Source organism: Hyperoodon ampullatus, assembly GCF_949752795.1.
Source record: "Hyperoodon ampullatus genome assembly, chromosome: 2".
NCBI classification, from domain to species: domain Eukaryota; kingdom Metazoa; phylum Chordata; class Mammalia; order Artiodactyla; family Ziphiidae; genus Hyperoodon; species Hyperoodon ampullatus.
The window spans coordinates 8,058,436-8,078,297 of record NC_136915.1 but is presented as its reverse complement, the minus strand read 5'-3'; the positions used below and the strand labels follow the sequence as shown (position 1 = coordinate 8,078,297).

The 19,862-nt window shown below is 45.1% G+C and overlaps 1 protein-coding gene across 1 annotated transcript in view; it reads right to left on the bottom strand.

Moving 5' to 3' along the window:
- The window catches only part of PEX14 (peroxisomal biogenesis factor 14), a gene marked incomplete at its 3' end in the record, with an annotated part of 139,613 nt that overhangs the window by 67,954 nt on the left and 51,797 nt on the right, over positions 1-19,862 (bottom strand). Inside the window, exon 3 of the mRNA XM_079698401.1 lies at positions 17,895-17,979. Within this exon, the coding sequence (XP_079554527.1) occupies positions 17,895-17,979 (85 nt within the window). The remainder of the gene's footprint in view (positions 1-17,894; positions 17,980-19,862) is intronic.

Below are 19,862 nucleotides of genomic sequence, written 5' to 3'. Positions count from 1 at the left end.
AACAATGCCCCAAACTCCAGCCAGGGGTACAAAAGACAGAGGTTAAGCCACTAAAGCGGGCAGACAGGACACAGTGCCAATCTCTGTCATTCACATAAACCCCAACACTGCCTCACGGCACAGAAGGGACCCTGCCAACAGCAGTGAACACTGGCAGGGGACCCCTGTATGGAGAAGGTTGCCTGTAAGCCACCCCTTCTGCCCAGTGCTCTGCGAAATGTCCACCCTTCCCAAGTGCCAGCCCAACAAGCTGTAATGCTTTGTCCTGGAGAGTCCGTGCCGTGCATTCTCGAAAATTATTCCGCTTTCTTCCTTCCCCTAATTCCTGTGCCTCTCTTTCTCCGTCTGTCTCATCCTGTCTCTCAAATCTGTTCCTGTGAGTCCCAGAGGGCCAGAATGAAGCAAGTTCTACTATTCTGATGCAATGCCCAGCCACAGGTGACGCCGGGCTCTTCTGAAAACCTAACGAATGGGCAACGGCAGCTTGTGTGCTTCTTGACAGCACACAGGTGCTGATAAATATCAACCTCCAGGGTATTCCCGGTAAACACAGCCCCGGCCCTGCACCCACATGAGCACAAGCGCACGCACACACTCACACACACACGCACAGGCACACACTCACACCTTCCCAGCTCTGCTCTCGCACCTCGAAAACAAATTATTTAACTATTCTCTTCCCTGAGGATTAGAGCTCTAATTTCAAACACACAGCTCCCTGGCTTGTCTCACACATACAGCATATTCTGATAGGTTAAATGCTGCCGTTTAATTACTGTAATGAGGGTGCTTTTTTTGGGTTTCCTTAAAGATTGATTTTTCCCTGTCTTGTTTTACACTGAAAATCATTTTTAACATGTTTTTCTCTGTAATTTTCCCCATCCTTCTCCCCACTATGTACATAGGGAAGGAGGAAGGAGGAAGGCTCTTTAGGTCAATGTCTTGAAGACTCTACCAGAGGTGAATGGATAACAATACCAAAGGTCCAAACCATTCATTTTAAATATTTTAAAGTTAATATTTATTTAAAGTTTTTTTTTTTTTAAAAAGCAGAAGGGAGGGCTTCCCTGGTGGCGCAGTGGTTGGGAGTCCGCCTGCCGATGCAGGGGACACGGGTTCGTGCCCCGGTCTGGGAAGATCCCACGTGCCGCGGAGCGGCTGGGCCCGTGAGCCATGGCTGCTGAGCCTGCGCGTCCGGAGCCTGTGCTCCGCAATGGGAGAGGCCACAACAGTGAGAGGCCCATGTACCGCAAAAAAAAAAAAAAAAAAAAAAAAAAAAAAAAAAAAAGCAGAAGGGAGAGGCGAAAGCCACCAAAGCGAACTGCTATAGCGAGGGTCGCAGACAGAAATGGTCAATAAGAGACGCGATAGGGCTGGTGTAAGTTGTTGGGGGAGGTGGTCAGCCCTGCAGGTGGTTTTAATGAGGAGGCGGGAGGGGTGAGACCCAGAGATGCTCAGCATGTGCTTTAAAGCAGCCCCAAATCAAGCAAGGAGGCTGTTTTCCGTGGAAAGGCTAGACAAAGGAGCAAAGCGCCTACAGAGAAGAAATCTGCTTTCAGATATACTTAAAAGTATACAACCTACATGTTTTTCGAAACTGCAGATCACAATTCAGTGCCAACACAAGTAGACTTTGGCCCCAGGCATGGAACCGGATGGAGCTGCAAGGGCGCCTAAGGCCGCAGCCCTTGGGAAGGAAGACTTCTCCAGCTACAGTGCCTGAGAGCCCTACAGGAGAGCTGGACGGGCGCCAGAGGAGGAGCCTGAAGAAGCAAAGCGCTCTTCTCCGCCCCTCTTACAGGTGACCTGGAAATAGTATCATCTCCCAGGAAGTCGTTTCATGAACTAACCAGGTCTGTTTCACCCTCTCTCCTGTTGGCGCTTCCGACCGCTGGGCTCTCTGCCTTAGCTCCACACCTTTTGACCCCTCTGACTCATCGATCTGTAAGAGTTAAGGTACCGAGAAGGCCACCTGCTACCAGAAAACCAAGGCGCCTGCAGGGTCAGGTCATTGTAACCACCATGTCATCCAGTGTGCGGGGAGCCCCTGGAGGCCACATCAGCAAAGCCACCTGTCACGAACGAAAAGATCAGAGGGAGTACATACAAACATGACAGAAATGGACGGACTCGGAGAAGAGCAAATAAGGCGTAGGTGACGGGGGGAGAAGGGGCTTTCGGGAGGACGTTTTCAGGGGCAAGTGGGAGCAGCAGCCCACGATGACCATGGTCCAATTCAGTGGGACCCTCTTCTTGGCAGGAGAGGCAGGTTTCACCAGGAAGCAGTGACAGGCTTCTCACCGAGAAGCCATTTCCAGATAAAATAACACTTGCTTCACAAATGCCATCTTCTCTTTCTTTAGAGAGCCTCAGATTTCAGTGAAACCACTTAATGTCTGTGTGGAGGGAGTAAGCCTACCAGTCACCCTGCGGAAGCAACTCTGAGAGCCAGGGGACCTACACGGCACAGCTTGACGATGACAGTGACACAGACTGACTGTGGTGCTCCAGCCGCAGAATCCCTGGCCACGTCACAGGGGTCTACAGGACTTCCCTTCCAGGCCTCCTTCCCTCACGCCATCTGACTCTGGGCCCAGCACTCTTCCCACTCTTTCACTTGCTCTCCTCCAGGCCAGCTCCCCAGGCCCGGATTCCTCCCTCTCCTTCACTCCTTGATTCTATTCAGCCACCAATTCCTGCAGATTCTACTTCCTCACTCTCCCTAATCCATCATCCTCTCCATCCCCACAACGGCCCTTCTCACCTGGATTCTTGCAGTGAACTCCTAACTGCCCACCCTACCCGAAGAGCAAGCTTCCTGAAACACAAATAGGATCCATTACTATGCCACATAAAACTCTTCAATGGCTTCCCTGCTGTCCACACAATAAAATCCAAACACCTGCGTTAACACATGTAAGTTCTGACCCTTGCCTACCTCCCCAACGTACCAGCCTGCTTCCTGATTCTCCAGATCACTTCTTCCTTGGAGATTACGTTCCCACCCCACCCTGGCATGGATTAAAGTCACCACCACTCCCCAAACCCTAAAGACTGCTAATCCTCTCGGAGGACTCCTATAAGGGTACCCTCCTCATGTTTTAACCCTTCCCTGCTAGTCCTCCTCACTCACCACTCCCTCTTCTGGGCCTCTATACCAATACCTATTACAGCACCTGTAACATTTTATCACCCATCCTACACTTGTTTGCATACCATGGAATCTCACTAGACTTCTGATGTTAAACTTTATTTTTGTAATTTCAGTGTTGGCATAAATGCTGGGACATGAAGAAAATGTACATTTAATAAATGGTCAGTAAATGGATGGATGGATGGATGGATGATTTTTCCACTGTATCATATTGCCTCTGTATGCAAAATTGTCTGGGAACCAGCAATTTATACAAACACATGTATAGGTACGTAGATAATAGATATATGAAAACGAGAGATAAACTCAAAGCAAATGATTCTAAAAAGCAGATAACTTAAAAACTCTGACGTTTCACTTCAAATATGCACTACAACTTCCTGATTGTGCTTCTGTTAGACTAACATTAAAATTAGTTTGCCTCGTGATCCCACACTGGTTAGAGAGGGAGCAGATCTACAGAGAATTAAAGGAAAACTGGTTTAAGATTAAACGTTTGCAATGAATATTCACAAGTGAATAGCTGAGAACTAACTGTACCTGTAAACTCTTGGTTCAGCATGAAATCCTTTTAAACAAATATCTACCATTCCCTCAAAACAAACAGTAATTATGGTAAGGCCTTGTGAGCATTCAGCGTACACGATATACATTAACTGCCCTGGAACCACCTGGAAATAATCTCAAGGCCAAACCTGTGCCACTGGGGCAAGGCTTCCTAATGTGCCAGACTCCAGCGTTCTGTGCGCTGACATCCGAACTGAGGGAGGCGAGCGCTGCTCCGTGGAGGTCCGACTCCTGAGAGTGGATCTTAAAGGTGAGGCTCGGCAGCTCAGGAGACAGTCGATTTAATCTGGTTAACATCGTAAATGGGGACATTTCCACATGGACAGCAAGGACATGAATATCACGTGTGTATGGCAGAATTATAAACGCATTTTTGGCGAAATTCAATAAAGCTGATTCTACTGCATAAGGTCAGCAATTTACTATAAAAAATGATATGATTGCAATTTTTAATATAACCCATGTATTTGCTGCAAGATGCTCTAGAAGATTGTGTAATGTAACCATTCGACCTCTCCGCCGTTGCAGAGATAGCCCTATTTACCCTTTCCTGTCCTGATAAAAGGCTCCGTACAGAACACCAGTGTCAACGGCATTCTCGAACAGAACCATCCTCCGCAAGTCCAGGCCTTCCTCTTCTCAAACATCGGGATGGACTCTCTGGGTTGTGCCCTTGTGGAAGGCAGCAAGAAGAAAACCTCCAGAACTAAATAAAACTAAAATTAAATTCATCTTCTATTCCTGATAATAGAAATGTCTATGAAATGGCGTGGGCAAAATAATTTCATTTTTAATAATATGATTCTTCAGGGAGAGCATCCTGGTCCATATGAGCAGACGGTGCATTGAAATTCAATGACTCGGTGATGACAGAGACCCGTTCCTCAAATATGGTGGACTTCCGTAAATCTCCACGCTCACATGCACATTTTTAGAGGAAATAACTTGGTTACTGTGAAGACTGAATGAGCAAATGCATGTGAGAATGCTTTTAAATTATAAAGCAGAATACATATGCTGGTGGTTATTATACAGTCTGTATCTATCATCTCAGGCTTGCTTATAAGTTACAGTAACTGTATTACTAAGTAGTTCCTACTGTCTCATCACCAAGTTCTCTGAGGGCATGGACCACTTGTGTCCCAACTGCACTTAGCATAGCACTCAGCAGACAGTAGACTAGGAATGCATGGTGAATACAGCTGAACTTGGTAACTGATGATACGAAAGATTCCAGATTGGGGGATATGAAACTCCAACAGAACCTTTTTTTTTCCAGTGGCATCTCCAGGTGGAAGCTGCTGAGGGGTCCCTCTTCTTTTCACTCACAACTACAGTCCCACCATGGGTTCCCAGATCAAGTCAACCTCCTTTCCTTCCTTGGCGTCTTCGAGCTGGCTGTCCCTCTGCTTTGTTTTTCACATTCTAGTCTCAGCAACCCTCCCAAAGCAAGCCTTCCTCAGCCGTCCCCATGTTCTCTGTCCTAGCACCTTGCTTACCTGTAACAATTTTGCACATTTCACATTTCTGGGGGAGTCTGTCTCCACCCCAGAATGTTGTTTTACTTACCATTATAGTTTCAGTCCCAGGACAAGCACAGTAAAAAATATGCACTCAATAAGTACTTGGATGGATGAACGAATGAATGGTAAAACTCTTTCAAAATCAGGTATTAAGGGCTTCCAGAGAACAGTGCTATTTTCTGTTATTTCTATTTTAGTACTTAGTCTCCTCTTTCCAGGGCTACGTAAAGGACAGCCTTTGAAAAAAAAAAAAAAAAAAGTAAATACCAGAAATGAACTCAAAAGAGGTCATCATGAACTCCGTATTTACTCTCTTCCAATTACATTCTGTACAAATTAGCTCCGTTTGTAAAAGTTAAACTGATTTTTTAAACTGCCTCTTCTTCAAACTCAACCTGTGTTTTTTCGGCCAAGACCCCAAATTTTGCAATTAGAATAATTTAATTGACAATTCTGTTTGTGACTCACAAAGCAGAAGAGGGTATGGCTTTGTTCTTCAGCTTCACAGGTTCACCACTGTTGGTGGCAAAATATTTCTCTTGTTGGTTAAGAGTACAGATCCAGCTTGAAGCCAAAAACAGAGTGCAAGAGAATCCCATTCCTATGCACTGTAGGTTTCACTGAAAAGATGACATTTATGTGGTTGTGATATTTAATTTATCACCAGGGGTCATGATTTTTTTCCCCTGAAATGCCATGATAAGGAAAACTTCAACTTTATGAATGAAAGCCTTTGCAATCATCTAACAAACTGAAAACCTAACAAAATTTAAAGACCACCATACCGCTAAAGACAATCTACTCAACAATCTAATTACAGAAAGATTACTTTAAAGGGCTTTAAATCTAAAAAGAATAATTAACAGTAAGAGACTAGAGCATTCCCAAGTCTTCTGACTGATGAAAGGGATGAGATCTGAGAAGACCAGCTCCTATCAGAATGTTTTAGAAACCAAACACAGGTCTGTTTAAAGTTGGAATGGAAAAATCAGTACAGTCACTCAGTTCTCAGTGTAATTTAAATAGAAGCTGGTGTGTGTGCGCATGTGTGTGTAAAAAGAGAGAGAGAGAGAGAATGAGAGCCCCATCGCTCTACTTACTGAAGACCTTTAGTGAGTTACCTCTACCTCAAAAATGATAAGAACATAAAGCTGTTGACTGACCAACCCAGCAAGTCTACAATGAAAAGTACATTTAAAATAAAAGCACGCTCTTATGCTCCACAAATCAGATACTCTAATACACACACACACACACAAACATTTAAAATAAAAGCACGCTAATTTATTCTCCACAAATCACATACTCTAATACACACACAGCAGCAGCAGCAGAGAAATTTATTTTTATAACGCATAGACTCAAAAATGTTAATATAACAAGGGATTAGTGAATGACTACTAGCCAGAGTTAATTAAAAATCTTTCTAATTATAGTCCAATCAACATAAAATATTTTTCAGTAGATGGCCTTAAGTTCTACCTATGCTAAGTTTCAGAAGTCCCTCCCTACTTCCAACATTTTCCAGCAGCTCCAACAGACCCACGTCTCACGTAGTCCCTCGGGTGAAAACTCCCTTGCCTACCCTTAGCAGACAAATCTCATTAGAAGAACTCGCATCCCCAAGTGAGGCCAGAAAGGAAGGATAAGTATTCTTAAAATCATCTCAGAAGGCCAGTGGTGATACAGAACACATCAATATTTATCTCTGGAACAAACTGGAGATACATCACTACTGCTTTTCTTAACAAGTAAAGGCCCAGCTCTTCTCGAAAACAACAAAAACAGTTAACTAAAAAAGTATCCTTTCCTCCTATATATACACAGTTTGCTCTGTGGTGAATGAAATACTTTATATTTACACATAAACCACTGCCACCTGCTTCTAGACTGAAAACACGAACTCTCTTTTGGCTGACTCTTTCTGTTAGCATCGTTTGCAGCAAAATGAATGCTTCCCTCATTTTGTAGGCTGTTATCGAAACGGCTTGAAAAGTACCAGGTTAAGTCTTCAGTAAGAAAGAGGCTTGTGATATAAATGTGCTGGTACCCTGTTTGGGGGCAATTATGTTGCATTTGTGAATCTTTTTTCTCCTATGGATTCCTCTGATAGCACTCAGCATCCACTCCCACCTCTTTCTAGTGGGACTTCTGATACCAGAGGCTGGAACACTTCCCAGACTGCTTGGCTACTAGAACTCTGGCTGGGAATTAGGTGCACTCACAGGTGATTCAGAAAGTGGAAATGAGGCAAAAGACCTGTACGCGCTGCATTTGAGGTTGCAAACGCCAGGACGTTGTCAAGCAAATACTGGAAATACCAAGGTTTCCTACTACAGTGTCCAATCTCTAGCCTCCAGCTTCGTTCATGAGGGTCAAGAGGCAATTCTGTCAGAGGTAGAAGCCAAGTTCATATTCCAAAGTGCTGTCGCTGTTTTTACGGATGTCAGGACACAATGACTGCAGTGGTGGCAGCAGTGACTTCCTGATCTCTGGAACACAGCAAAAAGGGTGTGCTCTTGAACTCAAAAGTTCCAAGGGGTAGCCTCCTCATTCCCTACTTTCCTGGCCGAGCAGAGGGAGCAGCTTTCCCAGCAAGTTAGTCCTTCAGTGTTCTGGAAGTCACTACTAGAGGCCTGGCCTTGTGTCCGCTCCTCCGGCCCTTTCATAAGGGAGTAAATGCCTAACTTCTTACATTAAATTCCTCTCTGCTCAGAACTCCTAGAGGTTCCTGTTGCATGAATTTTTATGATACCAACAAGTTTATCTTTTTAACATAACATTACAGCAAAATGATTATGGCCTATTAAGAATATACCTTCCGGGCTTCCCTGGTGGCGCAGTGGTTGAGAGTCTGCCTGCTGATGCAGGGGATGCGGATTTGTGCCCTGGTCCAGGAAGATCCCACATGCCGCGGAGCGGCTGGGCCCGTGAGCCATGGCCGCTGAGCCTGCGCGTCCGGAGCCTGTGCTCCGCAACGGGAGAGGCCACAACAGTGAGAGGCCGGCGTACCGCAAAAAAAAAAGAATATACCTTCTAAGAGGACATACACTGCTGATCACTGTCAATGGTAATTAAGCCCTTATTTTAGTGCCCGGCACTCTGCTAAGCACTTTTCACATTATTTTCATCTAATTGTTACAATAAACTTTTGCAGTAAATACTATCATTAACCCCACTTTACAGATAAAGAAACCACAGCACAGTGAGGTTAAATATTTTACCCAGGGCCACACAGTGAGAAAGTGGTGCAGCTGGGATTTGAACCCAGGCAGTCTATGCCCTATTACATCCCAAGCTGAAGTATTTCAAACTGGACCTATTATTTAGTCACTCGAAAAGAACGCTTCCAAAGCCATGTGGTATTAATATTGAAAACAAATTACAAGTATAACACCTGCAGCTTCCTCTTCTCCAGGCTCAAAACCCTAGGATACTCATCCACCACTGGTGAGACCATAAGATGGAATAACCACTTTTGAAAACAGTCTGGAGGTTTCTTAAAGAGTTAAACATGTAACTACCATATGATCCAGACAGTCTACCCCTCAGTACTGGCCCAAGAGAAAAGGAATTATATGTCCCTACAAAGATTTATACAGAAATGTTAATAGCAGGTTTAACTTTTAATAGCCAAAACCTGGAAACCACTCAAATGTCCATCAACAGGTGAATGGACAAACTGCAGGATACCCAAACAAGGGGATACTACTCAGCAAGAAAAAGGAATGAACCACTAACACATGTAATAACATGGATGAATCTCAAAATAATCATGCTGAGTGAAAAAAAAGCCAGACCAAAAAAGGGATACATACCACACAAGTCCATTTATATAAAATTCTAGAAAATGCAAGCTAATCTACAGTGCAAGAAAGCAGATCAGGGTCTGCCTGGGAACCAGGGTTATTGGGGGGTTGGGGGAAGAAGAAAACAAAGGGGCATGAGGAAACATCTGGGGGGTGATCAGTATGTCCTTTTTTTTTTTTTTGCCACACCGCATGGCATGCAAAATCTTAGGTCTCTGACCACGGATCGAACCCGCACCCCCTACAGTGGAAGTGAGGAGTCTTAACCACTGGACCGCCAGGGAAGTCCCAGTGTGTTCATTTTCTTGATTACAGCAATGGTTTCACAGGTACATATACATAGGTCAAGTTTTTTTAATTGTACAAATTAAATATGTATAGTTTATTGTATGTCAGTTACACATCAATAAAGCCTCTTAACACAATGTAACAACCCTGAGGGTCACCTTCAGTCCCGTCTCCTTCACCTCACACATCCCGTCTACTATTGAGCGTGGCTAACTCTTCTTTTCTACCATGTCTGCGGTTCTGTCCTTCCTCTCCAGAAAGCAGATTGTATAGTTCAAAGAACTCTAGTCAGACGACTTGGTCCTAGTTCTATTTCTGCCATTAATTTGCACGACTGAACCTTTCTGTGCCTCAGTTTCCTCATCTGTAAAATGGGAGATTTAAATCATGTAGTCATTCATTCAACAAATATCTATTAACCTGCCTATAAGCACGGAGAAGATTACAGTGAAGAAGAAATTAACTAATATATGTGTTTTGTAAACCACAAGGTTCTCTACATAAATATGCTGTCATTTCTATTTCCATTTCTACGGCTACCCTCCACACCTAACAAAGGACTTGGCAGGACCTTCCTTGTAGCTGGTCTTATTATCGGCAGGCCAATTCAGTTTAAATACAGAGCCCAGAGTAATGTCCTCAAATAGAGTTTCACAGAGTTTCAACTGGTTCAGAAAGTGCTCTCAACTGTTATTTATAATATTGAGTTCTAACACTGGCTCCTTGCTCACTGCCCATCTCACCAACCTCGGTTCTCTTCTTTTTCGAGGACCCCATGGGCCAACCCAGCCAACTGCACGCGTGTCTCTGCATGAGCCTCCCCTCGCTAACGATGCCCCTCCCGCTCCTCTCCGACCATCCACACCCACTGCCTCCCTCAATGTCTAGGTCAAAATTGAGCTCTGCTGACCTAAGTAACTTTGAAAAAAGAGTGTTTTCACTGGATTCAATAAGACTAAAGACAAAAGAACTGCATATAAACACTGTTTAGATAAACACTAGAGTATTGGGTAAAGGCCTATGGGATAGCAATTCTGAAACCATTTTACAGGCATGTAGGATTGAACAAATAAACTGTAGACTTACAGGGAAAACTGACGTCCTTTTGAAACTTTCCCCCGTAAGTGTCTTCTAACTCTCGTCACCCAGTCACTCAACCTCTCGTTCATGAGCCCCTGACCCAGGCTTCTGTGTCACTGCTGAGGATGCCAGGAGGGTGAGACGTGGTCATCCCCCTCGAGAGGCTCACAGTCCTACCGAGCTTTATACTCCATGGCTCCCTCATCAGATTTTGCTGACTTCTGAGGTACTGCTATGTTTCATGGACAGACATAGATAGGGTTGATAAGCACTCAGCATCCATTCCCACCTCCCAAGGAGCTTCTCGTCTGTAAAACAAGTACCTCATTTTCCTTTCATGAAGCCCTAATGTAATAAATAGTACTCTGCACACACCAGGCACTGAATAAAGGCTGACCACCTAACCTATGGCCCAGGACCCACACACATCCAACCACGACAAAAGAAAACTAAGCCATACAGTGGACCCTTGAACAACACTGGTTTGAACTGCGCAAGTCTACTTAAATGCGTATTTTTGTCCATACATACTAGAGTACTACACAACCCGAGGAGGGCTGAATCCATGGATGCTGAACCTGGATACAGAGGGCAGACTATAGGACTTGAGCTTCCATGGATTCTGGTATCCCTGGCGGGTCCTGGAACCAACCTCTGCTTGGATACTGAGGGACGACAGTCAGCCCTCCATATCCAGTTTCACATCCACAGATTCAACCAACCATGGATCAAAAGTATTCGAGAAAAAAATTCCAGGAAGTTCCAAAAAGCACAACTTGAATCTGCCGAACACAGGCAACTACATCATTTACATTGTATTGGGTATTGTAAGTAAAATTAGAGATGATTTAAAGTATATGGGAGGATGTGTGTAGGGTATATGCAAATACTGTGTCATTTTATATGAGAGACTTGAGTATCCTTGGATTTTGATATCCCTGGAGGTCCTGGAACCAATCCCCCATGGATACTGATGAACTGTACTTCATTTGAAAACAGGTACTAACCTTCAAGTTTCTGAAGCTTTCCATTTATTTGAATGTTTATTTTGAATCAAAAATTTATGAGCCCATATCCCTTCAAAAAATGGGATTAAAAAAGGATTCTTCTAGAAAGAAAGCATTTTTCATGTAACCAGTGACCAGAATGTCCCCTCAGAATCCAAATCTGTACTAAGTGTTAATAATAATTTGTTACACTGTTTTTTCTTATTAATTTCTGTCTACCTATAGTCATGTTTATATTAGAAAACAGTTTTATTTTCTTGGGGGGGGACATGATCTCCTGAAGTTTTAAGAAAATGTATATGCAAGAATATTCACTGAGGCATTGTCTGAAACAACAAAAGACAGGAATCAACCTGAATGTCCACTAACTTGGGACTGACTCAAACATTAATTATGATACAGGAATACAATGGAATACTACACAGCCACTGATAAGAATGAAGCAAATCTGTATGTATTAATGTGGAATGAGTGCCAAGATACAATGGCAAGCATAAGCTAAAGTGTAAATATGCCACCACTGTATTTAAAAGGTGTTTATGTTAATAAATATTAACGTGCTTTTATATGGATAGATCTTTGGAATGATACACAAAAACTGTTCATAGCAGCATCCTCTGAGACAGAGGATGGTGGGGGGGACAGGAGCGAGAGAAGACAGGAAGACTTCCTCACTGTCTATCCTTCTTCACTGTTTGAATTTCTGAAACCATGTACATATCTTACCTTTTCAAAAAAAAAAAAAAACTTTAAAAATGATACTCCTGTACATGATGGTGTCCCTTTGCTCTTCTTTGTAATATTGTTCCAGGCACACAAGTTAAGAAAGGAAGAGTCATTCCTCATTTTCAGAGAAAATCTCAAAACAACTCAGTAAATCTAAAAGAGCTGGTTCCCCCTCCAAGCTCCTCAGAGCTACTGTTCCCTCATCACAGGGTGAAGTGTAGAAACCCACTTGACTCAGCCGTCTGGCAGGGAGCAAGTGCTACCAGCTTCCCCTCTGAATGGGGAAACCGCGATGTTCAGCTAGTCTGGCTGCTCTAGCTCTCATCCTGGATGCTGAGAAAAATCTGTGGAGTTAAGACAAGTTTGGATAACAAGGGGAGCAGGAAAATTGATGGGGGGAACACCAGTCAGTGTGATGAATAGGCTGGTCCAGAACAGCAGGTGACGGATATGCAGATGCAAGACTGGCAGGGAAGGAAGACTTCCGTTCACAACAGATGGACGGAGATGCTCAATCATCCTCGGGAACGCGTGCGGCTGCCACACACAGCCCTGTCTGCGCCGGCTCCGGCCGCCCTCCCTCGCCTGCAGGGCACGGCCTCCCCGCCAGAGACACCCTGCACTGGACCCACGTCAGGGCAGGGCCCGGCCGGGCCGGGCCGGGCCAGGGGAGTGCGAGCGGGCAACGTTTGAGGAAGATGCCACTCGACGGCAGGCTGAACTCGCGGGGACCAACTGCTAGTGGGCTTCCTCCCCCGGCTTCCAGAAACACCTGCTTTGTCCCTCTCGGTAGCTCTCACTCCTGAGTAAGGCTTGTATGGCCTCAGGGGCTGCCCAAGACGTAGGAATTCTAGTGTTAAAACCAGGACAGTCCTGGGTAATCCAGAACCGATGGTCATCCTACTTACAGGCCACAGTCCTCCCCTTGTTCTCTCCCTCTTCATCATCAGTGAGGGAGAACCTAGATCGACCCAAGCTCCTAACTGGGCAGAAACCCCGCGTGGAGGGTCCCAGTTCCCTCCAGTCACCCAAAACTAGCAGAGAGCGAAGACACAGTAAAGGAAACTCGTCCAACCCTGTTCTTTTCTCAGAACAGAACGTCTCTTTAAGATGTCCATGATACACAAGGCTCAATTACTCCCGCAAATGCAGGAATGAATCCACATCTTGGTGCCACAATCCACATCTCTTTAACAAAGAATCAGAAGGGCCCGACAGCCCCTCACCGAGCCGATACTGTTCTTCCCAGCTCAGCCGCGGGAGCTTCTGAGGACGAGGAAACGGCCCGATCAAGCATGGGGTGGTGGCTGGCAAGCTCTTCGTCCCCCTTCCCCGCCCCCCGCCCCCCCGCTATCCGCTGGACCCAAGCTCTAGAAAAAACAGCATTATAAAAATACTCTGGCTTTACTAAGACACATTAAAGAATTAATTATAAAGCAAAGCTGAAGGAGAAAATTAATTTTAGAAACACATGAGGTTACAATTTTTTTTCCTGGAGATGGGGGAGGAAACACAGTTATTTTCGTTTTCATCCTGGGGGCACAAGCTGGGAGCTGTCCAGTCGATAACCTGGCCATCAGAACAAGGTTTGTAATTAAAAGGTCAGTGACCTGGAAAGCCAAGGCCCCACTCCCAGAGCTACTCAGTAATGATGGAGCTATTAAATTAAGACTGTTATGAAATCAATGCTAAAAAAGCTTTCATGGTAACGAGATTCCATTCAAGGACATGCAAACTACCTCATGAAATGGACGTAAATGATAAAAAAGAAAAGTAATAAAAGAGAGTTAAATTGAAATCTGTGTAAGAATTCACTCCCCCTTAAAATACTCCAGTGACAGAAGCCCTTCACCTCTACCCCACTACCAAGGTGAAGACCATCAGGTTTCTTCCTCAAGCTCATTTCCAGCAAGGAGGCAGTTTTGCTACTGGGGGTTCCGCTTCCAGGAACAGAAGAAAGATAAGATCTTGTTTCACCTTTTAGAATAAGAAAGCATGGTGGTGTGTTTTATTTGTTTCGTTTTCCTTCACCCTCCCCCCACCCGGGACTATTTATTACATGAGGGAGAATACAGCCCTTTACTTACACACCTGAGAAGGGCACAATAAGCCAAAGGGTCAGCCAGCACCACCCAGGCCCCACCATGCAGAATTACACAAAAAAGCAGATGATGCTCAGCTTTTTTCTAGAACCCTGTTTGGCAACAGATGTATTAGAGGGGCTAACAGACGACTCTGTCTTCTCCCCACCTCAGCTTCCTCTTTACCCGACACCAACAGGCATCGCTTCTACCCACCTGATACCCAGCCTGCCAAACGTGTCTGCAAGCAGACTGCCTCCTGCATTTTGTGGTCAGACAGGGTGTCAAGTCAACATAAGCCTACTGACAACAATATCCAAGCCTCTAGCTTTCTGGACTGACCCGACTGCTGTTTTTAAGTTACTCCAACCTCCTGGATTGCAGCCTGCTTAAAGCCCCAGATGTGATCCCTGCCTGGCAAGAACTGCTTCTATATATAGACCAGTTCTATGAGGGCTTACACCCCACACACAGGCCAATTATCTTCATGTGTGGTTGACTCTGCAGTTGATGTCATCTGCAGAATCAAGCGGTTGGAAGGAAAACAAAAACACTTATTCTAATACTCTGAAGGTGAACAGCTGCTTTGCTCCTGCATCCAAAAAATTCCCGATAAAAGAAAGAAATGTTGTAAATTACACAAACTGGCAGTAGAAGCTTCAAAGAAAATGATAAATGATTCTAATAACGTCATGTTTCTCATTAATGACTCCATGTTCAGACTTTAAAGCATCCAAAAGAGATCTCGAAGAAACAAAAACAAAAAAACACGAACACAAAAGACCTTTGCAAACCAATGCTCTTCCAACCCTATCCCATCCACTGCCGCTGGCCTCCCCAGCCCCAAACTCAGAGGGCACACATTTAACTTGTCAGTAACAGAGGGGACGAGGCCCCTGCTCGGGGCTGCGGGTTCACAATAAAACCACCTCAGCTGATGCGCCTAAAGTAACCCTCATTTTCCACTGAACTGACATGCACTACAGGGGCCTCAATTTCTATATTAAATATTAAATAATATTAAAAGAAAAACAAAATTGGATTTGCCTTTTCAGGAAAGAGATGTTTATTAAAAAAAAAAAAAAAAAAAGAAAAAGAAAGTTGACATTATAATTCAAGACAGTGCTCCAATGCAATTCCCCGAAGTGACATTTGCTAGGAAAAGCCGAGACTACAGTAGCTGTGAGCTCATCCGAAGGCAGCGCTCCAACCTACCACTGCAACGGGTCCTGTGGGGAGACAGGACCGGAGGATGCCAGGACCTTGGTCCCTCCCCTCAAGACACGCTCTGTACCCGCAAAGACCAGTGAGCCAACTCCCTTTCCTTCCCAACTGCTGTCAGGGACAGGGCAGACGCGCTCCTTCACAACAGCCCCTCCTCCCTCAACCCATCAGCGATGGTGCCAAGCTCCGGGACCGTGTATGCCTGACCCCAGGAACTGCCAGAAATGTGAAAAGTGAAGTTTAAATCCACAGAGGGCTCTTCTTCCCCAGATGCCGATCAAACCTTGGAATTCTCTGCCCAGGAAAGGTCCTGCTAGAACTTACCCTATTGGGATGCAACTCGGAAGCAGATGATTACTGACTGAAGCAGCGTTTGAGAGGATAATGGGGATGGGTGATTAAGTCCAGTGACTCCAGGTTTGAGTGTGGGGTAAACTCTCTTTAGAAGAAGAAAGGTAGGATGTCTCTCCAGTTTCCTGCTGCCTAAAGTTCTAAAAACTCTAGACCACATTAAGGGTTGGGAAGGAATTCTGCCCGCTCTGTACCAACAAATACCCATCTCCTTCAGGTCTTCGCTCCCATGTCACCCTCCCCGAGGGACACCTTCTAATCACCCCACTGAGAAGTGCAACCCACCCCCACACAGCACTGGCTGCGTCTGCCTTCCCCTGGTAGAACTGAAGCTCTGAGAGGGCAGGGATTTTGTCTGTTCTGTTCTCAGCGCAGCGTAAACACTCTTAGTTGAATTAATTAATTGATTGCTGTTTTGGGGGGTTTTTTTAAGGAGCAACAAATAATAACTGTACAGAACAGTTTCTACAGTAATTATTGGCCAACTAAGTCAAAAGAAGTATTATTTGGCCCAGAGTTTCTCTCTCTTTCTTTTTTTCTCTCCCTCTCCCAGTCAGGGATTTATTAAAATTAAACAGATTAGATGGAGCTCCTGATACTCAAACTGCTCAGCAAAGCCTGCAGTGGGGAAGTGCCGAGCAAACACCAGAGACATTTGTCTCTAAATTGCTCTAAATACCTTCTGCAAATGAAATTCTAACCCAGCTGCATTTGAGAGAAAATGAGGAACAACTGGTCATTGTCAGTGGAAGAGAAGATCAGGCAGTTATAATATTGCACAATATACTGGGGCGAAGGATCTCTCGGCAACCATAGATTTTGTCTCAGGTTACCCCGGGTCATCAGCACAGCTTTTAGGCTCAGCTTTCCCCAGCTTCAATGCTTTGATGAGAGAGCTGAAATCCCTAAGCTTTTATGATTAATTACTCCCCATAGGTACACATATTTCAAGGAAAAACTCTTTTACGGCATGATGGCTGCAGAGCGGAGGGGGCCAGCCAACGCACTCCAAATTTTAATAATCTCCTACTGATGGGGGCAAGCATCACGCCACCAGGAAGCGCCCAGCTTCAACTCAGTCACAGGGACTGGCCTTGAGGCTGCCTCTCAACAGCTGCCTGTGAATGAAACGCTTGGGCTGATTCTGCCCAAACCCTGCGAGCGCAGCCCTGGGACCAGGTTCTGCGGCATCACATCAGCGGGATACCGTGGAGCAGACCTAAGAAATACCACCAAACCACACTGTCTTCTATTCCAGCCACTAATGACTTAAAGCTCAAAACCCAGAGTTTGGAGGCCGACATTCCAGTTCCTTAAGGAAAAAGAGTTTTGTTCAGAGGGGGTGTAGAAAACTCACTTCCCTCCCTCATGGTGTTTAAGGGCCTTTAAACAACTTCCTAGCTTTCCAGAAAATTAAACGTTCAGAGAATGAAAAGTCAGATTTCTTTTTTTGTTTGATTTGGGGTTTTTTTATATTTTGCAAAAAAAAAAGAAACGTCCTAAATTTCAATAAAACCAAAATAGATTCTGTCTGCTTCGGACAATATTGAATTTGTCAAGATCCATTTAATCCCTGCTTACAGAAGTACCATAAAACCAGTAATTTACCACTTCAATCCGTACATCAGACTGACCCCAAGCTTGACCTTAACCTGACCTTGTGTAGTCATCTCATCTCCCTCGTCCTTCATTTCTTTCTTCCTCATTCTTTACTGAAGCAGCTGACCCCCTAACCTAAAGCCAGTCATTCTGCAGCCAGGGTCATTATCAGAAGAACAGACTAGAAAGCAGGAGTCCTCCCCAGCCTTCTCCATGGGCCTCTTCTGCTGCTGAACGCAGCCTGTGCCGGGCTGTCCTGGACTAAGTTGTTGGCCTTACGTCTGGTGCTCGCAATTATTTGAATCCTATCACCTCTGCTCTACTGTAAGGAAAGAAGCTGCACCCTCACCAGGGGGTCCCCTCACCCCCACCCATACAACAGTGGGACAGCTATAGGAGATCATTCATCAATACTGTGGCTTCCATCCGCCCTGCCCCCAGCCCCTCTGTGCAGGCCACTGCGCAAGGCCACGGGGAACCTGTACCTTTCTTCTTAAGGAATGCTCTCCTGGTTGCAAGTGGGCTATGGCGGACCCGAGAATTCTGTAGAAACTTCACTGCTGTGGCAATCTGGTAGGGGAGATAAAACAGAGAAGAAAAGTAAACGTCAGTAGTCTGCATTTCAAGATTAAAAATCCTACAAGTTTATCCCAGGTCCATAGAAATAAGCACAATACTGTGGTCAAATTAACCACTTATTTCTCACATTTAAAATCTGCTTAAATAAAAGACTATGTGGTTCCCTACCTTCACTGGCTTCCTGTATCTGGTTCTATCAAATCTAATCCCCTCGGCCTAGCTTTTAAGAGCTGCAGTAATCTTTTCCTGTTCTCCCCGTTCAAGCTGATTCTTCACACTCCTCAGCCGGTAGCCCTCCCCTGGCCGTGCTTATCCACGTCCCTACACCTGTGCCCACACCATGCCCTTTTTCTAGAAGGCCTCCCTTTCCTGCCTCTACCTGTGTAAACATTACACACACAGCAGCAGCAGCAGCACAGCCCTTCCACAGGCTGTGTTAACTCCTCGAAGCCTTCCCTAAATAAGCAAGTCATCTCTGGTCTCCCCACTCTCTTAAATTCTTCAGTGCTTACAGTGTGCACCATGTAACTGAAGACACAGTTGCGCTGTCTTCTAATGTTCAGGCTGCTTCCCCAGCTACGCTGCTAGCGTCTGAAAGGAAGAGACCGTGCTGTAGAGACAGAGACTGGCAAAGCGCTGAGCGTACACTGGCTGGGAAGGCTTCTGTAAGACACAACACACAGAGCCACTCACACTGGTCCCTCTTATGCAATGGAGCTGAATTCCGAAGAGCCCTCAAAGGACAAAGTTTGGGGTTTCATGGCTACAAGCTGGCAGACCGACAGATTATCTACCTACCTCTGGTAATGATATTATTTCATGAAATCTTCCTATGTACGAATGAGCCACGTAGGGGATGGAAGGAAAACTGTTGATGGTATTAACCTTCACACCACTCAGCACACACGAAGCATGTGCTTGCACGCCGCCTGTCTGCTCTCCACCCTGGACGCTAAGTCCAACGGGTGGGAAATGCCAACCTGCCCCTCGATAGGAAAGGGGCCATTGTAAATGACTGGCATTACTTATCTCATCAAAACCAAAAGAATGATGTAGTCTCAAGGTACAGGTAAAGTCAACAGGCCCTGCAGTTCACTCGTAAGTTACTGAAAGAAAAAATTTCTAAGGGGCCAAATATAAGGAAGTTTTCTAAGATCCTCCAAACTAAGGGCAGCAGTTGAACAGAGATTCAAACAGAAAGTACTGTGGCTATAAATGGAACACAAGTTACAAATCTCCTCTTCATATTTTATATGAATTTAATCTTGAGACCAGACAGACCTCTCTGGTAACAAAAGATAGGATAAATCAGAAAGAAAAAACTTCGGGGCAATTCCCTTATATACTTTCCCTGGGATCCCTCCATGGGAGGCTTGCCTCAGACCCTCTCCCTCAAGGACGGACTCAGGTACCCAGACTGGCAGATTTGGGCCTGTCAGTGATAAGACACACGAGTGCTCCTTGAGACTGGTTAGAATCTGTCCAACACTGCGAGTGTATTACCCACCATCATGAACTGCAGTGACAACCAACCAGTTCTGGACTAGAGAGAAATCGATGTTCAAGATTTTAGAACCCCAAAACTATACACGGACCCCCGAGCCCCTCGACCAGATCTCCTCAGGTTGCACCGAAATCAAGAAAAATCTGACAAACATCAACAAAACGGATGCGTTCTAACAAAGAGATGGGAACGGGGAAAGAAAGAAGAGAGAAAAAGGAAAGGGAGTGGGGGAAGGAGGGAACGGGAGAGGAGAAGAAGAAGAAGGCAGATGGACGAGCAGAGGAGATGGAACAGAAAGGAAGGCGAAAGAAAACGGAGAGGGGATGAGAGCGAAGGGGAAGTGGCGAAGGAGAAAAAGAAGAGGGGGAGA